Source organism: Durio zibethinus, chromosome 15 (assembly GCF_047325235.1).
Source record: "Durio zibethinus cultivar Kanyao isolate XHJ-2024 chromosome 15, ASM4732523v1, whole genome shotgun sequence".
NCBI lineage: Eukaryota > Viridiplantae > Streptophyta > Magnoliopsida > Malvales > Malvaceae > Durio > Durio zibethinus.
Window position 1 is genome coordinate 20,214,429 of NC_143176.1, and position 23,889 is coordinate 20,238,317.

The following is a 23,889-nucleotide window of genomic DNA, read 5'->3' on the forward strand; positions in this document are numbered from 1 at the left end:
AGTCTTAATATTTGAATTTTATATGGTTGGAAAACTATTTGAGTCTACTTTCTAATGGATCAAACAAAATCAAAATCCAAATTTTTTACGAAAAGATTTTAAATTTTTACTAAATACTCTACAGTTGACAGAAAAACTGCACAAGACGTAAATTTAAAAATTCACTATAATTCGTACACAGTGAATTAGGTGATAAAATTTATGGATAGAAAGCCCATTAAGTCTAGTTTCTAAATCTTCAAGCAGTTTTGTAATTTTGATTTGTATAACTCAAGATATGATCAAATTAATGAGTAGAGTACAGAATATGAGATAACCATCTAGCCACTAACAGGATCGATCCCCTCATGGAGGGGATCGATCGGGTCGTGATTTTCAAAGGCAATTTGGTTCAAAACATGAACCAATCGATCCCCTCATAGAAGAGATCGATCGGTTCTGGGTGAAAACACTCAAACTCCAACGGCTATTTTCTTCTCCCAAACACTTCCAACGGCTACCGCTTCAATTTCTCTATAAATTGGGCACTCCAACACACCAAAAAGATTGATGAATCAAGAGAGAAAGAGTCAAGAACAATATTTTCATTCTTTCAGATAATCAAGAGTTTTTAGAACTTCAAAGTCTATAGCTTTGTATTTATTGTATCCAACCTATTTTTGTTGTTCATTCATCATTATCTTATCTATACCTTTGTGTACTTCAACTTAGCAAACACTCAACCTTTGTGAGGTTCTTAGAGTTTGCAAAACACTTCATTTTTCTGTTTTGTGAGTTTATGAGCTTAAGGGAGAGGATAACCCTTAAGAGTATATTGTGTTGAGTTTGTAAAGCTTAGAGAAGCTTGGTTGTAATCTTCAACACTTATAGTGGATTGAACTCCTTGGCAAGAGAGGCTAAGGGAGAGGACGTAAGTGCCTAAGGAAGGATCGAATCTCTATAAATCGCGGTGTTATTTTCTCTATCTATATCTCTTATTTACTTTCAATTATTGTGTTTAATTGTTTAGTAAAATTTGTGCTTATTGAATATTGTTTTTGAAAACTTCATTAAAACCAATTCACCCCCCTCTTGGTTTATTCCAAATCTTTGAGCTAACAATATTAAATATTTCATTATAATTTAACATTAATCTAATAGAAAATGAATATAGTTAACAAAAATCAATTAATTGAATATGAAATTTAATTCAATTAATTCATATAATCATTTTTAAGAGATAACATTTCATAAGTTTAAAATTAAATTACTAGCATTTATAGATCTTGTATTGTAAATTAAAAATTTGAAATCTTTAAATCTCAAGTTCAAATTATATCAAATAAGAATTGTGTCTAATTATAAATTGATTTATTGATCAAATCGTAATTTAAAAATATTAAAATTTAAAATTGTTAGACATATAATTTCATAAAAGAAAATTTTTATATACAAGTTCAAAAGCTCCAATTTTATTAAGGTTTTTGGGGCGAAAATGATTCCATTGGTGAATATATAAAATTAGAAACATAAATAAATAGGGAAGCAGACAAAAACTATATGGTGCACAATGGTGGGTACATTTTGATGCATTATCTTCTCTGTCGTAAATACATAGAAGTCAAAATGCCAGCGAGAAATTAAAGAAGCCAAATGAAATAATGCTGAGTCGTGGAATATAACCCAAAAAAACATGTGACCAAATCATGCACAAAAATCATTGAAGAAAAAATCAATATGGAATCAGTCCAATTATCACTGCTTCATAGCCTAGAATTTTCATGGAGTTTGGTCTTCAGAACTAATTTCGTTAAAACATCACATAAAATTGACATCTAACTGTATCAAGCCCTATTTCTGTACTAGGTGACTTGCCAACTTTGACTATTTGGACATCTAACTGTTTTTTTTTTTTTTTTTTTTTTTTGTTCTGTAGAGTGTCTGGTAGAATCATGAAAAACTGAATCTTGAACCTGTAAATTTTTTGTATATGCTGTTACCTGAACAACATTGCTGACCAAAATGTAACAAAACAGGCAACACCAACAGTAATGCAAACCAAATCAAATATCCTTTCTTTCCTTTGGATTCTTTCTTTCCTCTGCCTTTTCCTCTCCTCAAACTCCACATGCTTCTCTTTCCCTTCATTTCCATTCCCTTTCTTCCTCCTCCCACTCTCCATAACCCCTTCCAAAATTACCAAACTGTCCTTCCCATTCAACCCTTTCCCTTCCATGTCCTCCATCACCATACTCACTTCCCTCACGTGCGTCTCCCCTCCTTCTTTTCCCCCGCACGTGACCACTACCCTACAGTCCACTAACTCTCTGGATGATCCCCGCCGTTCTTCTTCCCCCATCACCATCCCAAACCGCACCTGCACATCACCCGTCAACCAGTGCCGTTGCACAGAAACAGCTCTCCTACTCGACATATTCACCGCCTTCTTCCGGGTCGGGTCGATAATTATCCAGCTTAAACTCAAGTTCTCCTCCAAATGTTTTAGCCACGTGTCGTCTTTACTGCCACCAAAATACTTTATCGAAGTCGGAACGGAATCTTTCAGGTCAAGTAAATCCACCCGGAACGGTGAACACAAAAACCAGCTGCTTGACGTTTTCGTTTCTTCAACTTTAGAATAAATAATTTTGTCTTGATAGTAAATATCAACGGCTGAGATTAATTCCGTTGGCAGAGTGAAAGAGTTGACGTCGAGCCTTGACAGCTGGGGATCGAGAAACGGGAAAGAATCGGAGAAGAATGAACGGTGACCGGAGGGGAAAGTGGAGATGATTTCTAGCACACGAGCGTGATTAACGGAAGGCCACGTGGAAGAACAAATGTTTTGCCAGAGATTTTCTTGGGTAGAGAGAACGTGTAATTGAGAGGAAGCGCAGGCGAGGGAGGCAAGGGAAGGGCCGTCGAGTCGGGTGAGGATATGGGATTGGATGATGTCGGGATGGACGGTTGAGATTGTGTCATTGCTGGCGTTGCCGCCTTGATCAACGGCCGTGGATGGTGTTACCTTCATTTTTTCTTTTTTGGAAATGAAGAGGATTTGTTTGTTTGAGTTTGAGACAGAGAGAAAGAGTTGAAGGAAGGCTTTTATAGGAGATTGGAAACTTTATAATTCAAACAGTCAAAAACGGACGGTTGTTGGGAAATATCCTGTTTACTTCACTCCTACTCTGTTTCTGTCATGAAAAATTGAAAATCTCAACGCCTTTCGTTTCTTTATATAAATATCTTTGAAATGAGTCGAGGAACTGAGACAAAAGAGTGAAACTAAATAGAGACGCCAACGAGGAAGATATAAAATGGATAAAGTTTTTTTTTTTTTTAGATTATATTTTTTTTTATATTTTTATTCAATGAGTACTTTAAATTTATTTTATTTTGTATTATCGTATGTATTTAATGAATATGAATTCGTTTCTGCTTTTGTATTTGATAAAAATTTAGTATTTATCTTTATTTTTATTAAAAAAAATTAAATATCCATAAAATATAAATAAAATTAACATCTTTGAAAGCAAACGATTACTCTATTCTTACCCCCATTATTTTTTTTTTTAATATTCAAGAATTTAACAAAAAATATTAAAAAAAATAAAAAATGCTTTTAATTGGTAATTAATTATATTTATCATATGTGTAAAATAAATTGAATAATTCTTTTGTTTCATTGAATAAGGATATATTATCTACTAATAGCAAAATTCAAAGATTTAATTTAATTAGTTCTTATATTATATGATCATTATTTTTTTAAATATTTCAATAATTTTAATATAATTAACTCAAGTAATTAATTTTCATTAAAATTTTAAATCAAATTAATTTCAAACGCCCAACAACCCAATTCTAATCTTTAAATATAGAGAAATACTAACACTGGTTTAAGACCAATGGTTTCTTAACATTATTTTTTTTAAAATTTTTTCGTGGCAGCTTAAATCTGGCAACTTGATCTGACTTGGGCAATGGGCCACAGCTTTTACGTGTCCTTATATTAGTCGACAAAACCGAAAATGGGTGGCTTCGCAGTCGAAAAAGCAACAAGTTGGCACGTCTGTTTCACATGGACGTGGAGATTAAGTCGTGACATTCAATCTTTATCCACAAATTTATTTATTGATTTTTGTTGTTTCCTTTTTTGATTGAAAAATATATAACTTTGTTGATTTGGATAAAAATTAAACTTACGTCAATAAAATCTTAATTTAGTGGTAAAAAGAAAATTTTAAAATTTTATTATGTTAAAATTTTATTGTTTGTGAATTTAATTATTTAATTAAATTATAATTTATTAATTGATTATTCAACGATATAATAATTGATTATATGAATATAATACTTAATTATAAATTTGATTATAAGTGTAACTTAAAAAAAATTACTTTCGTTTATATTTGGATACATATAAATAAAGTAAAACAAAATATTTAAAGGAAAGAAAAAGATATATGTATATTTTATTTGGATAGTTAAAATTAATAAAAAAAATAAATACTAATAACTATTATTTAGATAAACAGTAAAAAATAAAGAAAATAATTTATTATAATATTTTTTTTAATTATAACTTTTTTTATAGAGTAAAATATAATATACAAATATTTTTTTGTACTACCTAATTTGTATAAACAAAATTTTTTAAACAAAATTAAATATGTTTAACACGGTAAAACATATTAACTAGTTATTGATTTATTTTTAATTTTTTATTTAATTCAGTCTTTTAATTTATTTTGATCATAATTTAGTTTATTTTGTTGTTAAGACTTAAAAAATCATAAAATATTTATAAATTATGATATTATATAAAATACTCATAAAAATATTATTTTTGTAAGAAATATCAGTTATATAATTAAATTTAATGTCATAATAAAAATATAGATATAATAATCTTTTTATAAAAATAAAAATTTTTCAACTTTTCTTTCCTTAAGTTTCCCCCAAAATTAGGGTATTGAAAGAGTGAGAATTATAAGAGAAACAAAAAAAAAATTGAGTTTTTACCTCTTTTTTTCTTTAAATTAAAATTTTATTCAAATTTTTTTTTTTTTATGTTTCTATTTTTTTCTTTTTCTTTCCTTCCTCTCTCCTCAATCTAAATATAATGTTAGCACATTTTTATTTGGAACCCAATTAATTTCACATGTTTCATGAGGTTTTCAAAATTGGACACTTATTGCACACTCTAAAATGATAAATTCCAAGATTATTTAATTTATAGATGCATGAAAGAAAGATATACATGGGTAATGAATCCAACAAAAAATAAAGATAAGATAAACAATGGTGATGTATATATATAACTTTATTATTAATGAGCACCAATAAAAAAAGTCCAATATTTGTCAAATTTTCTACACTATATATCCCATTTTTCTTTGACCTAATTAGTTCTTCTTTTTCAATGGAAGAGTGCCACCACTCTGTCAAAAATCACAATTATAAGATGGAGGAAAAGGACCAACTCACCAAGATGGTCCATTTATCTTAATTACATTGGACAACAGGGATTTCAATTACACTTACCATGAATCCAACCACTCTAGTGCTTTAGCCTTGGTTTCTTTTTAATTTATTTTACTGAACTCCTCTTTATTGACAATCATAATAGGAATCAAAGTGGATTTTTTTAATTTATTTTAAAATTATTTTTTTATAAGTAAGTCGTAATTTACAGATAACGAAAGAAAATACATGTATTGAAATTTAAATTTCAAAATTGTTGTGTCATTTTCACAAATTAATTGCGTTAAACTTTAAATATATATGATTAAAATCATGACATTGATGTTTGATCTTTAATTAGTCAAGGCATGCTGGGTTAGTTAGTGGAGATAAACCAATTTGTCAAAGAGTTCAAATAACGTAAATATATGGAAAAGAAGAGTGATTAATTAAATATTTTATGATTAAAACAAGGGAAAAGGGATGGAAGAAAAAAATATTTTCTTTGCACCATTTCTTTGTTTAAGAGGCAAGAAAAAAAAAATGAATTTATACTTTCCCTTCCCCCCAAATTCAATCCTTGTAAATGTGAGAAGAAAATATTCATTCAACTTAAATTAACAATTTTATTTATAATTTTACCCTTAACATAATTTTTCCTCTAATTTTTTAGTTTTCTTGCCAACACAATAAAAAAAAAATTAGTGTGTGTTTGATTCATGAAAAAATTTTAAAAATAAATGAAAACATTAATTTGGTTAAAAAAATAAAAATAAAAATATTTTCATTAACCAAACGCAACCTTAGTTTTTTTTTTTTTTAATAATTTTTTCTCTCTCCACTTTCCTTCTTTCATATCAAACATATTGAAAGTGTACGAAAAATATTTATTTTTCTTGACAAAGGATATTACATACTTAAGTCACTCGAAACCTTTCAAGTCTAACCAACATACATTTCATCTATGTTTAACAACCAATCAAGAGTATAAAATCAAGAACTTGTCTAAACAAACAAAAGGAAACAAATTACGCATTATTAGTTGGAAACATATCGCAAAAGGAAAGGCAAAAGCTAGCTAACGAGTTCTCTCTTCCTAGTTTAGCTAAGTGAATGATACAAAGAGGAGCAAAGGTTGTGTTATTGTCTCCATGACACAACCAAGAACAGTTTTTGTGCCTTATAAATTAAAACCTTTTTTTTTTTTTTTCTAATTTTTGGCAGGCAACTTTAGATCAACGCAGAGGACTTTGCTGGAAGCTCTTAACCGATCAATTTGTAAACATATATGAAAAGGGTCTTTGCTCCTAATAGATGATATGGTTACCATTGTGCCTGGTGAAGAATGGAATGCTTTTGTGTTGAACTACTTTATACTTTATTGGTGGGTTAATGCTTAATTTTCCACAAACCCAAATTTAAAATTGCTCCAAGCCCTTCAAAATCACTCACATGAATACATTGAACAAGAATGAAGCAAGTTACAAAATGGGATGTAAATATTCCTCTTTTTTGCTATGTTAACTCGATTAAAATCATATATAGAAGCCACTGCTTAAATTTTAGGCTTATTGTTTTTTAGCCTAAAGCAGCTTTCTCCCTACTGCATCCAATAACTACAAGAAAACCAGTTTCTTTTCAGCTACAAAAATTGATCTACTTCTTGAATTAATGCTAAAACATACGTATAAATGCTGTGAGAGACTGCCTTCTTTTAATATCTGTGACTATAGTCAACAAAAACTGTATAACAATTTACCAAGAGAAAAGAAAATCCCTTTAAAGCTTACCCCTTTTGTTTTAGTTCCATTTACCAACTAGTTTTCAATATCTATTTGATGCATGTCCGGCCGGCCGACGAATTATATGTTCCTCAGTCTCTGATCGTCCATTGATTGGAACAAATCTCTCAATATAAGCAATAAGCTGCATTGCATTCTGATATGCATGGATACCAAGATTCTTAAGCTCTCTGGGGCGGGATCAAACAGAAATAGTTCATGATTTGAGCCCTCAAGAAACAATTCACCATTTTTCCAGAACCCCAATGACCTCTCAACTCTGGAAACAGATTCATACTGAATTGCCTAGACCATGATCCATTCAGAACCCACAAACCAAAAGACTTTTCAGTTCCCTCCCTTGGGTAAACAATAGCAGTATGGCACCAAGCGATCCATTAAATTCCAGATGTTGCAAATAATATTCCGCTAAAGACCCACCAACTTTCGTTAGCCATATCAAATGAGAGAATAAGGTAATCAGAATTCCCAGTTGCCTGCCATTAATAAAATCCATTTATGTAATTGTTTAGAAAAGGAGAACCACAGGGACGTGCCTCAGCAACTGAAATTACTTATTCGATGTATGCTATATTCAATAAACATAACAAATATTTAAAATACAGAAAAATTACTTATTTTGCAGTCCGAAATAAGAAGATAGAAAGAAAAGAGAATCACATTTATACATGGAGATTCAATGTTCAATTTAAGGAAAAAGAGTGTGGGACAGATTTGTGCTACAAGTTCAGCAAACAAATTGTAACTCATTTTGCATTGCACATAACTAATGATCAATTAACAAACTAAAGCAGTATCCTTGAGTTAAACCCTTCTGCTTTCTACAGCTACCACTGAGAAAGGGAGCTACTCAAAACACAATACACAACAAAACTCAAGCTAAAACGGCTTCATGAAATGTATTTTTCCTGCTGCTCTTGAAGAATCTTTGCCGAAGACTTGGCATCTATATATAGCTTGCTTACTTCCTCAAGATCCGCCTATAAATAAATAAAAAACACTTTTACTCCTTGAATTAATGATAAACAACAATAATGAACAACAACTGCTCCCCCATATTTAATTACCTTGCAAATGCTGTCTCGACCATTCATTTTTGCCACGATGCTAGCAGGCGATAACAGCTGAACTGCATGCCTGAAGAAACAGAAACATTTTAAGTATACTTCGGATAAAGGAGGCCAACTGATACAGAGCAGAAGTAGAATTTAACCCCGACCTTAATGATGTGTTTTGTCCGATCTCTCCTAGGAATGCCAGACTTTCTTCATCTACAACCAGTTCTTCCACCTGTGCACGAATTGCTAAAATCTGCAGACCACAATAAGTGAAAATATAGCTATGTTGTTATTTGATGTATGCTACAACTAACAAAGTAATGCTGACAGTGAAAAACATATAACCAGGCCTTTAACCTGTATCATTTCAGCAGGACCATAAATCTGTGTACGGATGATCACCAATCTGTCCAATAAGTCAACAGGTATGCCGTGAGGACTATTCATATCAGTGCCCCTGCAAAAGCGTATATCCATTTTTCAGAAACTAGAACCAAACAATTCAGCAATGAGAATATATGAGATCAGGTATACCTCAGATCAAAAATAAAACAATAAAATTCATCTTGCAGAAGAGGTCTCATTCACATTCTGATTCTTAAATTGCATGCCTGGAAAATGAATATGTAAAACTATGCTAATCCTCTATAGGAGAACACAAAGGCACATCTTGATAATGGGTTACTCTTTGCAGAAAGAAAGAGCAATTTCCACAGAAGCACTCACCATTAAAAAAAGGATGTTACAGAAAGGAAAACAAGAGAGGGAGAGGGTAGATGGATGATGGGAAGAAAACGCCCTAAATATTGAATATCCATCACAATTTTACTTCATGCTACTGCATTCCAGACAGACTATAAATCTATAATGACAAGCGGAATACCATCACTAAAAGAGAACCACTCTTTCTTTAATGTAACATTATGCTGTCCAACTCTAAGCAAAAAAAGCATTGAAATCACTTCAAGACTAAAGATAACTATCCCATTTACCTTTGTAAAAGTGCTTAGGCATTGCATATAACTGTACTTTAAATCAAATGATAACCTATCATAGTTGACATGAGAAACTAGCTAGCATAATCCAAAGCAAGTGGCGTACTGCACCAAGTTGCATAGGCGACCAGTTCGAACCCATTAAAAAAGGGAGAAACAAAGAGGTGAGCAGTGATTGCGGGTAGTTTGAGTTTGTTTCCTATAATATAATCTACCTTGCCCAACAAGATTTAGCTTTTCTAGTTTCATCAACATCAATCCTCATTAAATTTTCAGGCTAACCTCACTCAAAAATGGCTGTAACTACTACAGTGCACAACCAATGTTGCTCCCTTCCATGGTGTAGGTCAAATATCATTTAGCAGACACGTCAGGAAAAACTCCATGGTAGTTGAATTTACTTGAATTTGATTCATGTTTCATCCTATCACTATTCCTCAAATAATGAGAGCCTAAATTTGGAATAAATACAAGCAAAAATTTCCACAACAACCAAATCTCTTTCAGGATGATCTTATTGTAGTATCAAGATTTTTCTGCATTCTATGCTTAATAGAAATCAAGACCAAACCAATGACATCGTTTCACTTGAATCTGAAGTAGTGACAGTAGGTCATGATGTAAGAGTAATAACTCCTCTTATATTAAAGTTCAAATTACATACAACTTCCTTATGGATGTAATTAAAAGAAAAGTCAATATACCAAAAATTCCAACATCTCAAAAAAGATTTTCTTCACCTCACATTACATATTCCTCTATTTGTAGCAAAAATTACTATTGGAGATAGCGAGCTCTCTAAAGCACGATTCAAGTATGAAAAGCACTCCATGTCTAGCATATGCACCTGCAAATCATGATTTAGAAAACATAAGCATGCATGATATGGAAACATGCTTTAACAATGTGCATAGGTCATGATCTAAGAAAATATTTTAAATCTACATGAATGTGCACACATACTTGCATGCAAACACATATTGCATCGAAGGAAATATACTATATACTGAAAAGAGCTCAAGTAAAGAAAAGGGCAAGACCTCATCAATGAATAGAACTCCTGGGACGAGCTCTGCCACACCTTCATCAATATACCGGTTAACAACCTGTCAAAAACAACATTATTTAAATTAAAAGGCATTCCATCTTCAAAAAAAATATTTAGCATGGGAGTTGAAGAAAAAATTCAAATTGAACAAGCAATCCATGTCTCTAAAAGTCACGACCATATGGGATAGCAATAACTTCTAGGGAGCAGATCATAACACACCAATATTGCTTTTCATAGCTTTTAGAATATTATGATCCTACAGTCTGATCCAACTGACCAACAAGTGACTTTAGATACAGAACATGCAGTACAGTACATCATCTCCCATGTGAACCATGTAAGAAATACAAGCAAAACTCTCAAAATTTGACAGGAAGATAATAAACACGTGTAGCTTAGCATTAATGGCTATAGCCCTACAGCCACAGATTGTCCATAAAAATCATCATATGGGTGTATCTCAAATGTGTTTGGAAAATAATGCCTTATTTATTTCTTGTCGTAATTTGTCAGTGATTTCTGTCTTCCTGGGCTTCATCATCTGACCCATTAGAGACAATATGTCTTGCCCCCCTTGTGGTTGTGCATTGGCAGCATCCAGATCGTGTAGTGTTACATCCTGATGGTGAAGAAACATAAAAAGAGAAATTTTTTTATGAATTGCAACATGGGTCCAAAACAAATAAATTTGGAACCAGAAAAAGGCAAATAGGACTAAGCCCAGCAAAGCTATATTTGTAACAAATCAGAAAAATGTAGAAGGCATCAAATTTATAAAATTTTTCTTATTTTTTAAATTGAGTGAGATACAGCTTTTAAGCAGGCCAATAACTGTTGGTAGTCGGCAAATTGTTGGTGACAAATTTCAGAAAACAGTTCTCACTTCTCAAGTGCAATGAAAGACATGATCATAATGGTCCTTTCATAGTTGCAAACAAAATTTATTTCCAAAGTAGACAAATGTCCATGCTTATCAGTATAAAACATAAGCAGAAAGAAGCCTCTAAGGCCAACTAGAATATACTACAGCATGAATGCTAAGGGGAACACAGAGATAAGCCTGAGCTCAGTTGAGAGAAACCTGCACAATCTCTTTCTTTTTGTGAACCTCTCCTTTGGGAAGTGGGACATATTCTTCTGCTTCAAGGTCAAATTCTGTGGCAAAAGCATCACTTCTGCCAACCCTTTTGACCGCTCCACTATTTGCTTCAATATATATAACATCTCCAGCAGCTACCTGCCAGTCAAATTAAAAATCTCACTACATATCATTAATTGAAGCCAAAACTCTTAGGCAGATAACAACCTAATTGTTGAAAAGCTCGTAGATGAGAGAGATAAATAATTTAACATGCTATAGTACCTATTATGGTCTTACAGTTTACAATAGGTCAGAAAATAAAAAATTGAACATTTTTTTTCCAAATACTTAAGCAGAGAAACTTAATGGCTTACCTTTTCTTTAATCAAGGCATCATAGATTGTAGGGTCCAACTTCAGTTGTTTTGTTCCTTTGACAGTTTTCAATCCAATAATTACATGACTAATGCTTTTACCATAACCACCTGTTACACTTTCTGTTTCTTCAGGAGAGAGTTCAGTAACCTGAAACATGAGTAGCCAGGCATCAAGCACTGCAGCTATCCCAACAAAACAAAGAGAAAACAATCACATAAAACCAGGGACAAAGAACTATCATCAGCTGTAACTTGCCTCTCCTTCATAGACTTCTTTATTTTCCTTGATACGTAAACCAATAGCCCGTCGGAAATTTTCCATCAAAACCTCAGTTTTCTTCACCTCGGATGAGTATACTTCAGATCCAACCATTGGACAGAATGGAACCTGCAAAGGAGGAAGAGGAATGCGTATAAACAAAAAGTGACAATCCCTCCAAAGAACTGGAATAATTTAATGATGCTAAAGTTCAAGGACATTCAAAAAATAAAGGGAAAAAGTAATGAGAACCTTGCTCCCAAGCTCTTGGGATATTCCAAGGGCCAAAGCTGTTTTCCCAGTACCAGGAGGCCCAGCTAGAAGAAGTGCACGGCCAGCCATCTTCTTCTGTCTTATCATATCCACCACAAGTCCACCTGCTTCCCTTGCCTCTGCTTGCCCCACAAAACCTGCAGCCAAAGGAATGGCATTTCCATTCGCCTGATAAACAAAGGAAAAGAAAAGTTCATGAAAGATAAAAAAATTGGTAAAAAAGGAGAGCATTCTAGCCAGTGAATAAAAAAGAAAGATATGGGAAAGTGTATGTTAGCCAACTATCATATTTCTATTGTTACACCAATCGACTTCTTCAACCAACTTCATAGCGAAAATACATGAATAAAACCCACTTATTCAACTTTAAATGCATAAAAAATATAATACACTTGATAACAATCTACGCCTTCAAAAGCCAGTCAATTCTTTCGATAGTTCATCAATTAAGAATTAAAATAAAATTTGTTCAATATATATTATTATCTCCATTGTTGGACAGTAAGGTTTCCATTGGTAAATACTTTTATTTTCAGCTATTTCTCTTTGATTTTCTATTTTTATTTTTGGTTTTTTACTTTCTATTAACTTTTACTTCTATCCACTCTAAATATGCCAAACCCAAATTCCAAAAATTAACAATAAATGCCCAGTAACTTGAATAAAAAAGTGAACTTTTTAAGCTTAAACCCTAACCCAGAAAAGGGTTTAAGAAAAAAAAGCGAACTTCCCATGGCTTAAAACGAACGAAACTTCACAATGCTCACAATTACAATATTATTGCAGAAATAAATGAAAACAAAAGCATTTAAGCTGAAAAAAAAAAGAAATTTAAAAAGAAAGAAAGAGAGGGAGTGATTACATCGAGACCAAGGCCTTTGATGTGAGTGTGAGTAGCGATTCTCTGCTTTTTGGCCGTTGATTGAACCTCTTCGATCTTCATTTTGTCCCTCTATTTCCTTTCTTTTTCTCTACTTCACTTTTCTTTTGTCTATGTTAATGGCCGCCTTTTGTTTTAGTGGAAAGAAGGAAGGAAGCTTCAAGTTCGAGGCTTTGAGCCTTGAGCTTTGAGCAGCTGCTGTAACCTGGCTTTTTTTGTGAAAAAAAAAGGCGAGGTTTAAGTAGTTCACAAATTTGGATCCTCTGCTTCCTGCACCTAATACCTTCATATGCTCCCCTCATAGTAATGTGCCACGTGGAGCGGTAGATTGTAGATGAGTTTTTCCCACAAGAGTAATTTAAAATTTTTATTCTTTAATAAGGATAATTTTAAATTTATTTCCCTTAACAGGATACTTTAAACCAACAAATGCCATGTTAGCACTTCATCCGTCTTTTCCACTTTCGTTCCTTTATTTCAAGTTTCAACACAAAGAAAAACCAACAAATTTGGACCAAAAAAATTGCTCTTTATATTCTCAAGCGAAAGACTCATCTCTTACCAACATTGTTTGAGATTGTTTAAATCAATAAGAATTCATGGCTAACACTAAAATAAATAAAAAAAAAACCCATCAAATCAATTCAATGTATAACTTGAGAAAAAAAAAAAACACTACCCAAATTTTCTGACAAAAATTGTTTGCTTTAATGTGAGCCAAAAGTTTGAAGTTTAAAACAAGAAAATTCATCATTTTATTTCTTTTTTTTTTTTCATTTTTTTTTTCTAAAAATGATATAGCAACCTTATTCAATCAACACTATTAAACCTCTTCACATTACACTTTGTATGGTTTCGAGTTTCATGGTTATTTTGGTCATAGTTTAAGCCTTTTTTGGGTTATTTCTGTACCAAGAAACAAGAATGCTTTTGTGTTTATCAAAGAATCAACTTTTTGTTAGAAAGATCAGATCAGTATAACGGCTACCAATTGCACTGAATTGTATCCAATGGTTATCTTAATCCTACTCTGCAATTTCTTTACCATTCTACCTTTGAACCATTCATATAAATGGGTGAATTCTTCTACAAGTGACAGGATCAGCTAGCGAACTCCCACCATTATGTTCCAGATTAGAGGCTTCTCAGGTTTTAGTGTTTAAATTACACTTTTTTATTTCTTTTTTATTTTAATTTTTTTCAGTGGGTGAATTTGTAGAAGAGGATGTTCTGCATATTTTTCCAAGGATAGAGAAGTAAATGGAGATTTAATTTCCAAAGCTTTTGACATGCTATGGCAGAGAGAGGTTATGAGAGTTGTTAATCTTAGACCTAAAGCAATAAACACAATAATGTAAAAGTAATATATCGTAATAAACCCATAATAATAGATAATAATTAACAATCAACAATGTAGAAAAAATAAAGTACATCAAAATTTATGTAAAAAATCTTTTAGTGTAAAGAAAAAAATCATGGACCACCAAAAAAATTTACACTATCAAATAATAGATATATAAAGTTCTTCTCTAACTAAAACTAAAGCTAATCAATAAGTAGAGAGAGACAATTGGAAAAATCTCACAAAATAGGTGACTCAATAAATACACACTGGATTTGTTTCTAGAGAGCTTTAAACTCGATTTTCATCGTTCAGAATATAGAACTCTGAATCATAAACCTGTCGATAAAATTTCATTTCAATTAGACCACAAATCGACTTTCGTTCAACTAACTCTCATTTCTCTATTTTCTTTCTATTTTTCTGGCTTTTCTTCTTTCTTTTCTTGGTTTGTGACACCACTTTAAAATAGTCCACCTTTTTATTAAGTAGCTAGAGCTTTGTGTAAAAAAAAAGACTAAGGCCCATGGCTTTTGATTGATCCAAAACCAATTACATTTGATTGGACCTCATTTTCTTAACAATTTTCTCTTTCAGCCCCATTAAGAGGAAATTTATCACCATAACAGTTTCACTTGGAACTTACCTTGGCCAAGGAACTCATTCCAGCCAAGTTACTGCAGAGCTCAAGCTTTTCTTTGAAAAGTATCTTAGTCAACATATCTGCTACATTATCATCAGTATGGACTTTATTCAACAACATTTACTGTTCCTCAGTCACTGAATGTAACTAGTGATATCTAACATCAATGTGCTTTGTTCTAGCATGGTACATGGCATTCTTATTCAAATTTAAAGTACTCTGGCTATTACAAAATACTACATATTCTTTTTGATTCAACCCCAATTCAAAAAAAAATGTTTCATCCAAAATATTTCTTTACCTGCTTTGGTTGTTGTAATATACTCAACCTTTGTAGTTGATAAAGTAACACATTTCTGTAACTTAGACTACCAAAATACAGCTACTTTTACAAAAGTGAACAAATATCCTAAAGTAAATTTTTTACCATCAAGATCACCTACCATGTCAGTGTCAATAAATCCTTCTAGAACTAGTTGTGAAATTTCGTAACTTAAGCACATTTTTAAGGTGCTTCTCAAATATCTAAAAATTTATTTCATTGTTTTCCAATGAACCTTTTTAAGATTAAAAAAAAATCTGCTCACTACACTAACTATATGAGCAATATTAGGCACTGTATAAACTATAAGATACATTAAAAAACTGACTGCAAAAAAATAAAAAATACTGGACATAGCTAATTACTTTTCCTCAGACATTGGACAAGATTTTTTACTTAGATAAAAATTATTGTCAAGTGGACTGCTAACTAATTTAGCATGTTACATGTTGAATCTACTAAGCACCTTTTCAACATACTTTTTTGTGACAACCATAACTTTTCAACTTTTCTATTTCGGATAATGTCCATATCGAGAATCTGCTTTGCTGGACTTAAATCCTTCATATCAAAGAACTTAGACAATTATTCTTTTAACCTGCGAATCATATTAACATATTGTCTCATAATCAACATATCATAAACATATAATAAATAATAATGAAGTTACTATCAAAGAATTTTTTGATATACATATAAGGATCCGTTACCGTTCTTTTATAATTGTGGTTCACCATAAAAGAATCAAAATTTTCGTATCATTATCGCGGAGTTTGTTTCAAGCCATACAAACTAAGTACTTTTTTTCTTTCACTTTAAAACCCTCAAGCTGATTCATATAAATATCATTCTACAAGTCACCATGTAAGAAAGTAATTTTAACATCAAGTTGCTCAAGCTCAAGATTCAAACTAGCTGTTAATCCCATCACCACTCGAATGAAACTCATTTTCACAACTAAAGTGAAGATCTCATTAAAATTGATGCCTGATTTCTGAAAAAAATCTTTTATCATTAATCGAGCTTTGTACCTCACTAGTTTGTCATCATCATTTTTTAACTTGAACACTCATTTATTCTTCAATGGTTTCTTCTTTTTTGAAGTTTAACAAGATCATAAGTACTATTTTTTCGTAATGAGTCAATCTCTTCTTTCATTATTTTTAATCAGTACTCTCTATCCAGAATAGCTTACATATCTTAAAAGCTCTTTCGCTCTTTCTCATTGGTAACTAAAATAAAATATAAACTTGAATACCTGGTAGATGGCTTTTGCTCTTTAGTTAATCTTTTAGGCTAAAACTCTATACCACCTGATGTTGAAGGTAGCTTTCCTTACTTAACACTCTTAGGTAGAGTGGATTGCTCCCTTTACTCAAAACTAATTGTATCTGGCTCATCACTAACTTTGGCTAACTTATTCATATCCTCAACTTTTGTTTATTGTTCATTTTCACCATCTGTGGCTCTTTCCTATGAAACCCCTATCGCTGTTGAAATATCACACTAAATAATAACCCGTGTAGTCTTCTAATTTTTTTCAAGGTCTGTCATGATTTTTTTTCATGAAAGACCAAATCTTTACTTTTGATTGCCTTTCTTTTCATTGGATCCCATACTCTGTAGCCAAATTTTTCATCACAATATTCTACAAATACACATTATGTGACTTTATTGTCAAGCTTTGATCTCTACTCTTTTGGTACATGCATGAATACTTTACATTCAAAAACTTTCAAGTAAGAGTATAAAGCATCTTTTTCTATCCACACTCTTTTTGGAATGTCAAAGCCTAAAAGAACTGATGGTGATCTATTAAACAAATAATAAGTTGTATTGACTGCTTCACCTCAGAATGATTTTGGTAATTCTGCCATTCTCAATATGCATCTGACTTTTTTTACAATGGTACAGTTCATCCTTTCAGCTATACCATTATGCTTTGATGTTTCAGGTTCTGTCATCTCATGCCTGATCCCATGCTTTGAACAATACTCTTCAAAGTTTTTGAATGTGTATTCTCCACTATTATTAGTCCGAATACACTTCAAGGGTAACCCTGTCATCCTTTTCACCATGGTATGAAATTTTTAAAAATATTGTAGTACTTAGAGTTTTGTTTTTCAACATATACACATAAATCTTATGTGAAGCATCATCAATAAAAATAATAAAATACTAGCTACTCTCTAATGACTCAACCTCAATAGGCCATATACGTCAGAATAAATTAATTTTAATTTTTTTTTTGAAAACTTTTACAAAAAAAAACTTTAGGATACTTACCAAATAAACAATTATCACATAAATCGAGAGATATAACTTTAGTCAAAGGAATAAGAGACTGCCTTACTAAAATTTATAACCTCTTCTCACTCATGTGTGTCAGCCTCTTGTGTCATAAGTTTATTAAAACATTATCCTCAATGGCATTTATCTGATTACCGTTCAATTGCATCCATATTTTATATATTATGCAACATAGTTTTTACCTTGTAACTACCATAGATCCTTTGAGAAGCTTTTATTGCTCATTCTTTTGTCGACTCTCATATCATTCTTTATTAAAGACATTAATAGCAAGTAAGTTCATTCTCATATCTGAAATATGTCAACATCCCTTAAAGTCAACGTGCAGCCTATACTAATTTGTACAACAATATCACTAATCTCAATAATCTGTGACACACTCTTGTTTTCTATCTTGGTGCAACCAAAATTTCTGCTTTATAAGTTGTAAACAACTCTCTCTTAGGAATACAATGATATATCGCTCTTGTGTAACTATTCACTCAATGTCACGATCACTAACATGATTATAATCACTATGTGTACAAATCAAAGTAACTGAATCACTATCTAAATTCATTGTTGCAATATTATCATTATCTGAACTCTTATCTTTCTCATCTTTTTGCTCTTACTTCAAGATTTTACAGTGTCATTTTATATGACCTGCTTTACCATAATAGAAACACTTCACTTTATCTTTGGACTTAGATTGATGTTTAAACTTACTACAACATTTTGAGTTCTAACTTCTATCGATATTTTAACTCTTATTCTTTGTGACCAGAGTTTGATTTCCAGGGTCTACATCTGTTCGCTTTGCTTCTTCATTAAGCATATTATCCTTTATCATCTTCAATGTCACATTGTAATCAGGAGCTGAATTAAGAATAATCATAGCTACAATATGTCAACTATCTGATAATGAACCCAAAAGAAATAATGCATTTATTTCATCATCCATCTTAAGCTCTATAGTAATCATCCGATTAAAAGTCTTAAAAATCACTCAAGTGCTCTGTAATTGATCGTTCATCCTTGTATTATAAAGTTATAAGCTTTTTAACAAGTATAACTTTATTCATACCTATTTTTCTCTCATACAATGTTGTCAATTTTTTTCAAATAGTGCGGGCATCTGTCTTTTATGCTACATGATGGAACATGCTGATATCAATTCATTTTTTGATTTTAACTAGCATCTTTTTGCCTAACTTCTAATTTTTATCTTTTATATATGCTAATTTAGTCAAATCACCAAATACCGGATCATATAAATCTTTGCAGTATAAATGATCTTCCATCATAAGCTACCAAATTGAATAATTTGATGCTGTCAATTTTATCATGAAACTTGTATCACCTTCCATGATCTCAAATAAAATTTACTTCTATCTTGGGCTGTTTCTGTATCAATGTCTCAAAATAACCCTTGCTCTAATACCATTTGTTGGGGGTCACCACAACTCCGATACCACTTATTGGACTCAAAGCAATAAACACAACAATATGAAAACAATATATCGCAATAAATTCATAGTAATAGACAACAATTAATAATCAACAAAGCAGGAAAAATAAAGCACACCAAGATTTATGTGAAAAACCCTTAAGTGTAGAGGAAAAAATCACGAACTACTAAAAAAATCTCTACTATCAAATAATAGATATACAAAGTTATTTTTTAGTTAAAATTAGAGCTAATCAATAACTAGAAAGAGATAATTGAAGAAATCTCACTAAATAGTTGACTCAATAAATACACACTAGATTTGATCCTAGAGAGCTTCAAACTTGATCTTTACTGTTCAGAATGTAGAATTCTTAATCATAAACCTACTGACAAAATTTCAGCTTAATCGAATCATGTATCGACTTTCATTCAACCAACTTTCCCTTATCCCTTTTCTCTCTATCTTTCTGGTTTTTCTTCTTTCTTTTTTTGGTTTACGACACCGTCTTAAAACAGTCTCAACTCTTTTTATTAAGTAACTAGGATTTTGTGTAAAAAAAAGGACCAAGCTTATGTCTTTTGATTGATTCAAAACCAATTACATGAGCCCCATTTTCCTAACAGTTAATGCTGATTTTGGCAAACTTGTACACTCTACTCAGCAAGCAGAGCGGGTACAATATTATCTCTTTGCTTTCTATGCTGGCATGGTTTTAGTTTAACATGTTCTTAATTATTTCTGTATGCCGTATGTAATTATAGTTCTGCTTCAACTCCCCTAGCCCAACCTGTATTTTACTCCTGATTTGTGAATCTGATATCTGATTTGCTCCATGTTTGCTTGTTTTCATACATATTATTTCATGGACCAAGCTGATTGAATTCACTTGTGAGTTGTGATAATGATCCTTACATATATGTAGGTCATGGGAAGTGATGATGGTAGTGGATTTTTTATGCTGTCAAGAACTCAGGAATGGTTATTAGGTGACAATTCTGCACCGAGGAATAAGAAAGCTATTGCCAAGGTGTGCTTTTATATTTTCCCTCCCTTCTGCCCCCCTCTCTGGTTATCATTTTGTCCTATGCTATCCATGTTGGGAGCTCTCTGCTTAAACAAATGAGTAGTGCACGAGACCAATGCTTGGCCAACCTAACGAGGTGTGGCCCAGAAACAGGTTAACCAAGGGGCTGCTCTCAGTTGTCACATATAGGGCAGAAACCCCTTCAATGGATTCAAGCCCTATATTTGTGTCATAATTGGTCCAATTTTAAATCCCTTCCAACTTTTATTAAACTCCCAAAAAATTCTTTCAAGTTTAAAGAAATAAATCACCTTAATTGTTATTAACCCATGTGTATGAACAGGTGTTGCTGGATGACAGTGAAAGAAGGAAGAAACTGAACCATCTTAAATATGAAGCTGTATGCCACTCATCTCGAACTCATCTATTTCTTAGTTAGGGGTTTATTTTTTATATACAGTTGTTTTAGTAAAGTGTCAAGGACCAATGGATAACTGGAAAGAGGTTTTGGTCACAAACTGTAATAAGTCTTGCTTCAGACAAATGTTAAATTATTGTGGAAGGTGGTAATTCTTTGTCATTTGTTCTTGTAGGGCAAGAGAGAGTTGATGCTTTTATCAGTTGGAATTGGAACTGCATGCAGTGGGTATGGTTTGATAGTCTTATCAGTTCAGGTAAAATATTCGCCAAAACCAGCAACTCTGAATTGTGATGTCTAAAATTTAATGATATGGATATTCTTTCAGCACATGTCTTGATCAGTTATGGCCTGCTTGAGAACTGGGAAAATGGAAATGAATCTGAAATCTTGCTACAATTCTTTACTTTTAAGCATTGGGCATACTTCCATTCCTTCTATGTTTAGGAGATATTGCTTCAAGAGGGAAAAAAAAAAGAGATATTCAGACATTGTCACATTCCTATTAGCTTCCATAGAAATGACCTTCTTTCATATTGTGCGGGCTGCTGTTAGTTATGTTGTAGGGGTTCTTTTCAGGTTAGTTGCTACATTTCTAATTTGGTTGTTTCTGTTGAATTGACACTTTAATGAGCTCAGTGTAGCAACTCTATTCTTGTAATGAATTCATAGAACTAAAGAAGCAATGAGTCAAGGTTTAAGGCCCCCATCTTTTCACATGTTTACTTTGCGGAGATGATATATTGAACTGAAAAATTCCCATAAGTATCTTATACAGAGAAGAAAACTTCATATTCATCTAGTGGCGTAACGAGGGGATATTTTAATTTCAGGCATGATGGTCATATTCCCCTCGAAGCCTTTAGAGGCCCAATAAAATTTTTATCCTCAAAATTTATTATTGCTTGGAGTAAATCCAAAGGTTATTGACTCGGACAAGCCATTCAGTATCTAGTTGAGGAAATCTTTCAACTGATCAGCATTTTAGCATACTCAACTTAGGAACAAATGTTGCCCATGTGATACTTTCTTGAGGATAGGAAGAGGAGAGAAACCCTTGTCGTTATTGTTCATGACTTTTTTGCCACCCTTGCTAGTCATCTTAGTACCAAATTTTTAACCGAATTCATTTTCTGTGCAGTTGCTTGTACCTTCAGCTCTTATATCAGCATGTGGATAATCTATTGAAGGAAATGGTTCATCAGATTTTCAAGCAAAAGAAATTGAAAAAGTACTATTGAGAACTTCCGTCTTCTATTTGTGATCACTCTTTTTCCCTTTGATTATTTACAATGATGTTTGTTTTCTTATTTCAGAATAGGAATAAGAAGTGAGGACTTGCAGGACTTCTTAGAGAGATCAATCAAGGGTAGTGGCATTGCTCTTTCTTCTCCAAGACTAGTGATCCCAGCTGCTGTATATTGATTGTGGATCCTGTCCCATAAATTTTTGGCCAATGATTTCTTTGATTTTCAGGTAGCTCTTCAGACAAGGTTTTGTTGATAATAACCTGTCAAGCAATATCCTGCATATGGTTTTTGGCCTGCTTGTGAAATTCCGAGACACTCTTGAAGTTTGAAACATGGCAACAAGTAGTTTGCATTATCATTTATAGTTTTCGGTCCTTGTTCTTCACAGCTTGTGCCTTCAATGGTTGGCATGTTTGCATACAAAGCGGCTGCTCTTGTTCAAGTATACAGAGATAATGAAGACCTGCAGTTTATCTTTCCAGAAAACGAGGAACATTCAAGTGACTGAGTCTGCAATTTTGCATAGTTTGATTGAATACTTCAACCATGAACTGATGTCTTCCTGGCTAGTGCCGTACAGCGGGAAATTCTTCCACATTTTGTGCCATGTTAAATACATGGGGATGATTCAGACAAGAAAGCCATCCAAACAAACTCTTAAGGGGAATGATGCGGTTTCTACTTACCTGTGCTGGTGCCGGTATGATTCAGGGTACGTACATTTCCCTTGCAAGTTTCAATGAATATCGAATTCTAGCAAAACTGCAAGGTCCATTCATTGGTGTTGATGCTTTATCGTATATGTTTCTAATTTCGGCGAATGATGCTCAAAATTCATGCATATTTCTAACGTGATTACTGCCATTGAACTGTTCATGATCATACGATGATTGATAACCAATTTAGAGTAAAAAAAAATTCTTTCACAAATTTTGTCTAAAAGGGTTTTTTATGTGCCCATTTAATTGATAAATTTTATTACTATTCGGTTATGTGGGAGTGGAAACACAAAAATTTCCGCTTAAGTTGCCTTATTATCTTTCCATGGAGGGTCAATAGATTTTTTTTCCTTTTACAAGAAGTGGGCATAGCTGAGGATAAAAGAAGTTGGATTTGAATTACTTGTTAAATATATATTTTTTAAAATGATTATATGAATAAATTAAAACGAGTTTTAAATTTTCGAAGGATTAATAATTGATCTTAGGTATTTGGTCATTTGCATAAATATGGATGTGGCATGCCAAACTTAAACAGATTTAAAATTTCTTATTTGATTGAAAATTGCAGGCGGTTCAAAAACCAAAAATTCTGAATCCTTTTGGAAGTTGAAGCAAAAGGCCAAATGCTTAATGCCACCGGGTAGCTCAAATCTTGGGCGGCTGCTGCCAAGTAAAATGAGCAATGCGATTTTTTTTTTTTTTTAATTAAGTCAAGTATATCTTCAAGTTTTAAGTTAGAACTTTTTTTTTTTTTTAAACAATTTTAAGTTTTCGAATTAATTTATATCATTTAAGATTTTATTTTAAAGTTTTTTTACTGAGTCAACTCAGTTGAATGCAATGAAATTTTATAATTTCATATATGAAATAAAAATTAATAAATTTTATATAAATTTGATAAAAATAAAAATATATGTTTTATAATTTGACATATCTAATCAAGTAATAACACTTCGAATTGGATTTAATTTAATTTTTTTAAATAATATATTACATTATAAACTTTTAAAACTTGATTTGAATTTAAATTAATATTATTTTGAAATCGATTTCATTTGAATTAAATTTTATAAATTCAATTCAATAGATTTTAAAATTTTATTTTTTATTTTTTATATATTATTTTAATAAAATTTTGAATATATTTAAATAGATATATTATAAAATAATTGATTTTATTTCATAAAAATTTAAAAAATATATAA

General features: G+C 31.9%; 2 protein-coding genes and 1 pseudogene across 4 annotated transcripts; 1 reads left to right on the forward strand and 2 right to left on the reverse strand.

The window, feature by feature from the left end:
• Positions 1-1,633: 1,633 nt before the first annotated feature.
• On the reverse strand, positions 1,634-3,233 carry LOC111302073 (F-box protein At2g27310-like). The gene has a single exon (XM_022898014.2). It carries the CDS (start codon positions 3,008-3,010, stop codon positions 1,976-1,978), a length of 1,035 nt encoding a protein of 344 aa, XP_022753749.2. The 5' UTR covers positions 3,011-3,233; the 3' UTR covers positions 1,634-1,975.
• A 4,654-nt stretch (positions 3,234-7,887) lies between these two features.
• Positions 7,888-13,436, reverse strand: LOC111301258 (ruvB-like protein 1). 2 transcript variants are annotated; one of them, XM_022896799.2, is made up of 12 exons: positions 13,203-13,436; positions 12,320-12,508; positions 12,065-12,196; positions 11,807-11,956; positions 11,433-11,588; positions 10,836-10,970; positions 10,341-10,406; positions 10,041-10,147; positions 8,663-8,762; positions 8,467-8,558; positions 8,315-8,384; positions 7,888-8,227 (listed from the first exon to the last, which is right to left on the reverse strand). In XM_022896799.2, the coding sequence occupies exons 1-12, from the start codon at positions 13,281-13,283 to the stop codon at positions 8,138-8,140; spliced, it is 1,368 nt and encodes a 455-aa protein (XP_022752534.2). In that variant the 5' UTR covers positions 13,284-13,436; the 3' UTR covers positions 7,888-8,137. The 2 variants fall into 2 exon arrangements, with proteins under 2 accessions (XP_022752534.2, XP_022752533.2); XM_022896798.2 differs by lacking the exon at positions 10,836-10,970 and having other exon boundaries at positions 13,203-13,430.
• Positions 13,437-19,880: 6,444 nt separating this feature from the next.
• Positions 19,881-23,496, forward strand: LOC111302444 (uncharacterized; annotated as a pseudogene). The gene is made up of 8 exons (XR_016327986.1): positions 19,881-20,297; positions 20,638-20,694; positions 20,888-20,979; positions 21,268-21,291; positions 21,854-21,943; positions 22,029-22,188; positions 22,351-22,674; positions 23,253-23,496. The product of XR_016327986.1 is annotated as an uncharacterized LOC111302444 (transcript).
• The last annotated feature ends 393 nt before the right edge of the window (positions 23,497-23,889 follow it).

Coding starts and splice junctions, on each gene's coding strand:
- LOC111302073 (XM_022898014.2), bottom strand. CDS start 3,010: ATGAAGGTAACACCATCCACGGCCGTTGATCAAGGCGGCAACGCCAGC.
- LOC111301258 (XM_022896799.2), bottom strand. CDS start 13,283: ATGAAGATCGAAGAGGTTCAATCAACGGCCAAAAAGCAGAGAATCGCT. Junction 10,148..10,340: donor GAGTTCTATTCATTGATGAG/GTCTTGCCCTTT, acceptor CATGATTTGCAG/GTGCATATGCTAGACATGGA. Junction 8,763..10,040: donor AGAGGAATATGTAATGTGAG/GTGAAGAAAATC, acceptor ACGCTTTTGCAG/GGGCACTGATATGAATAGTC.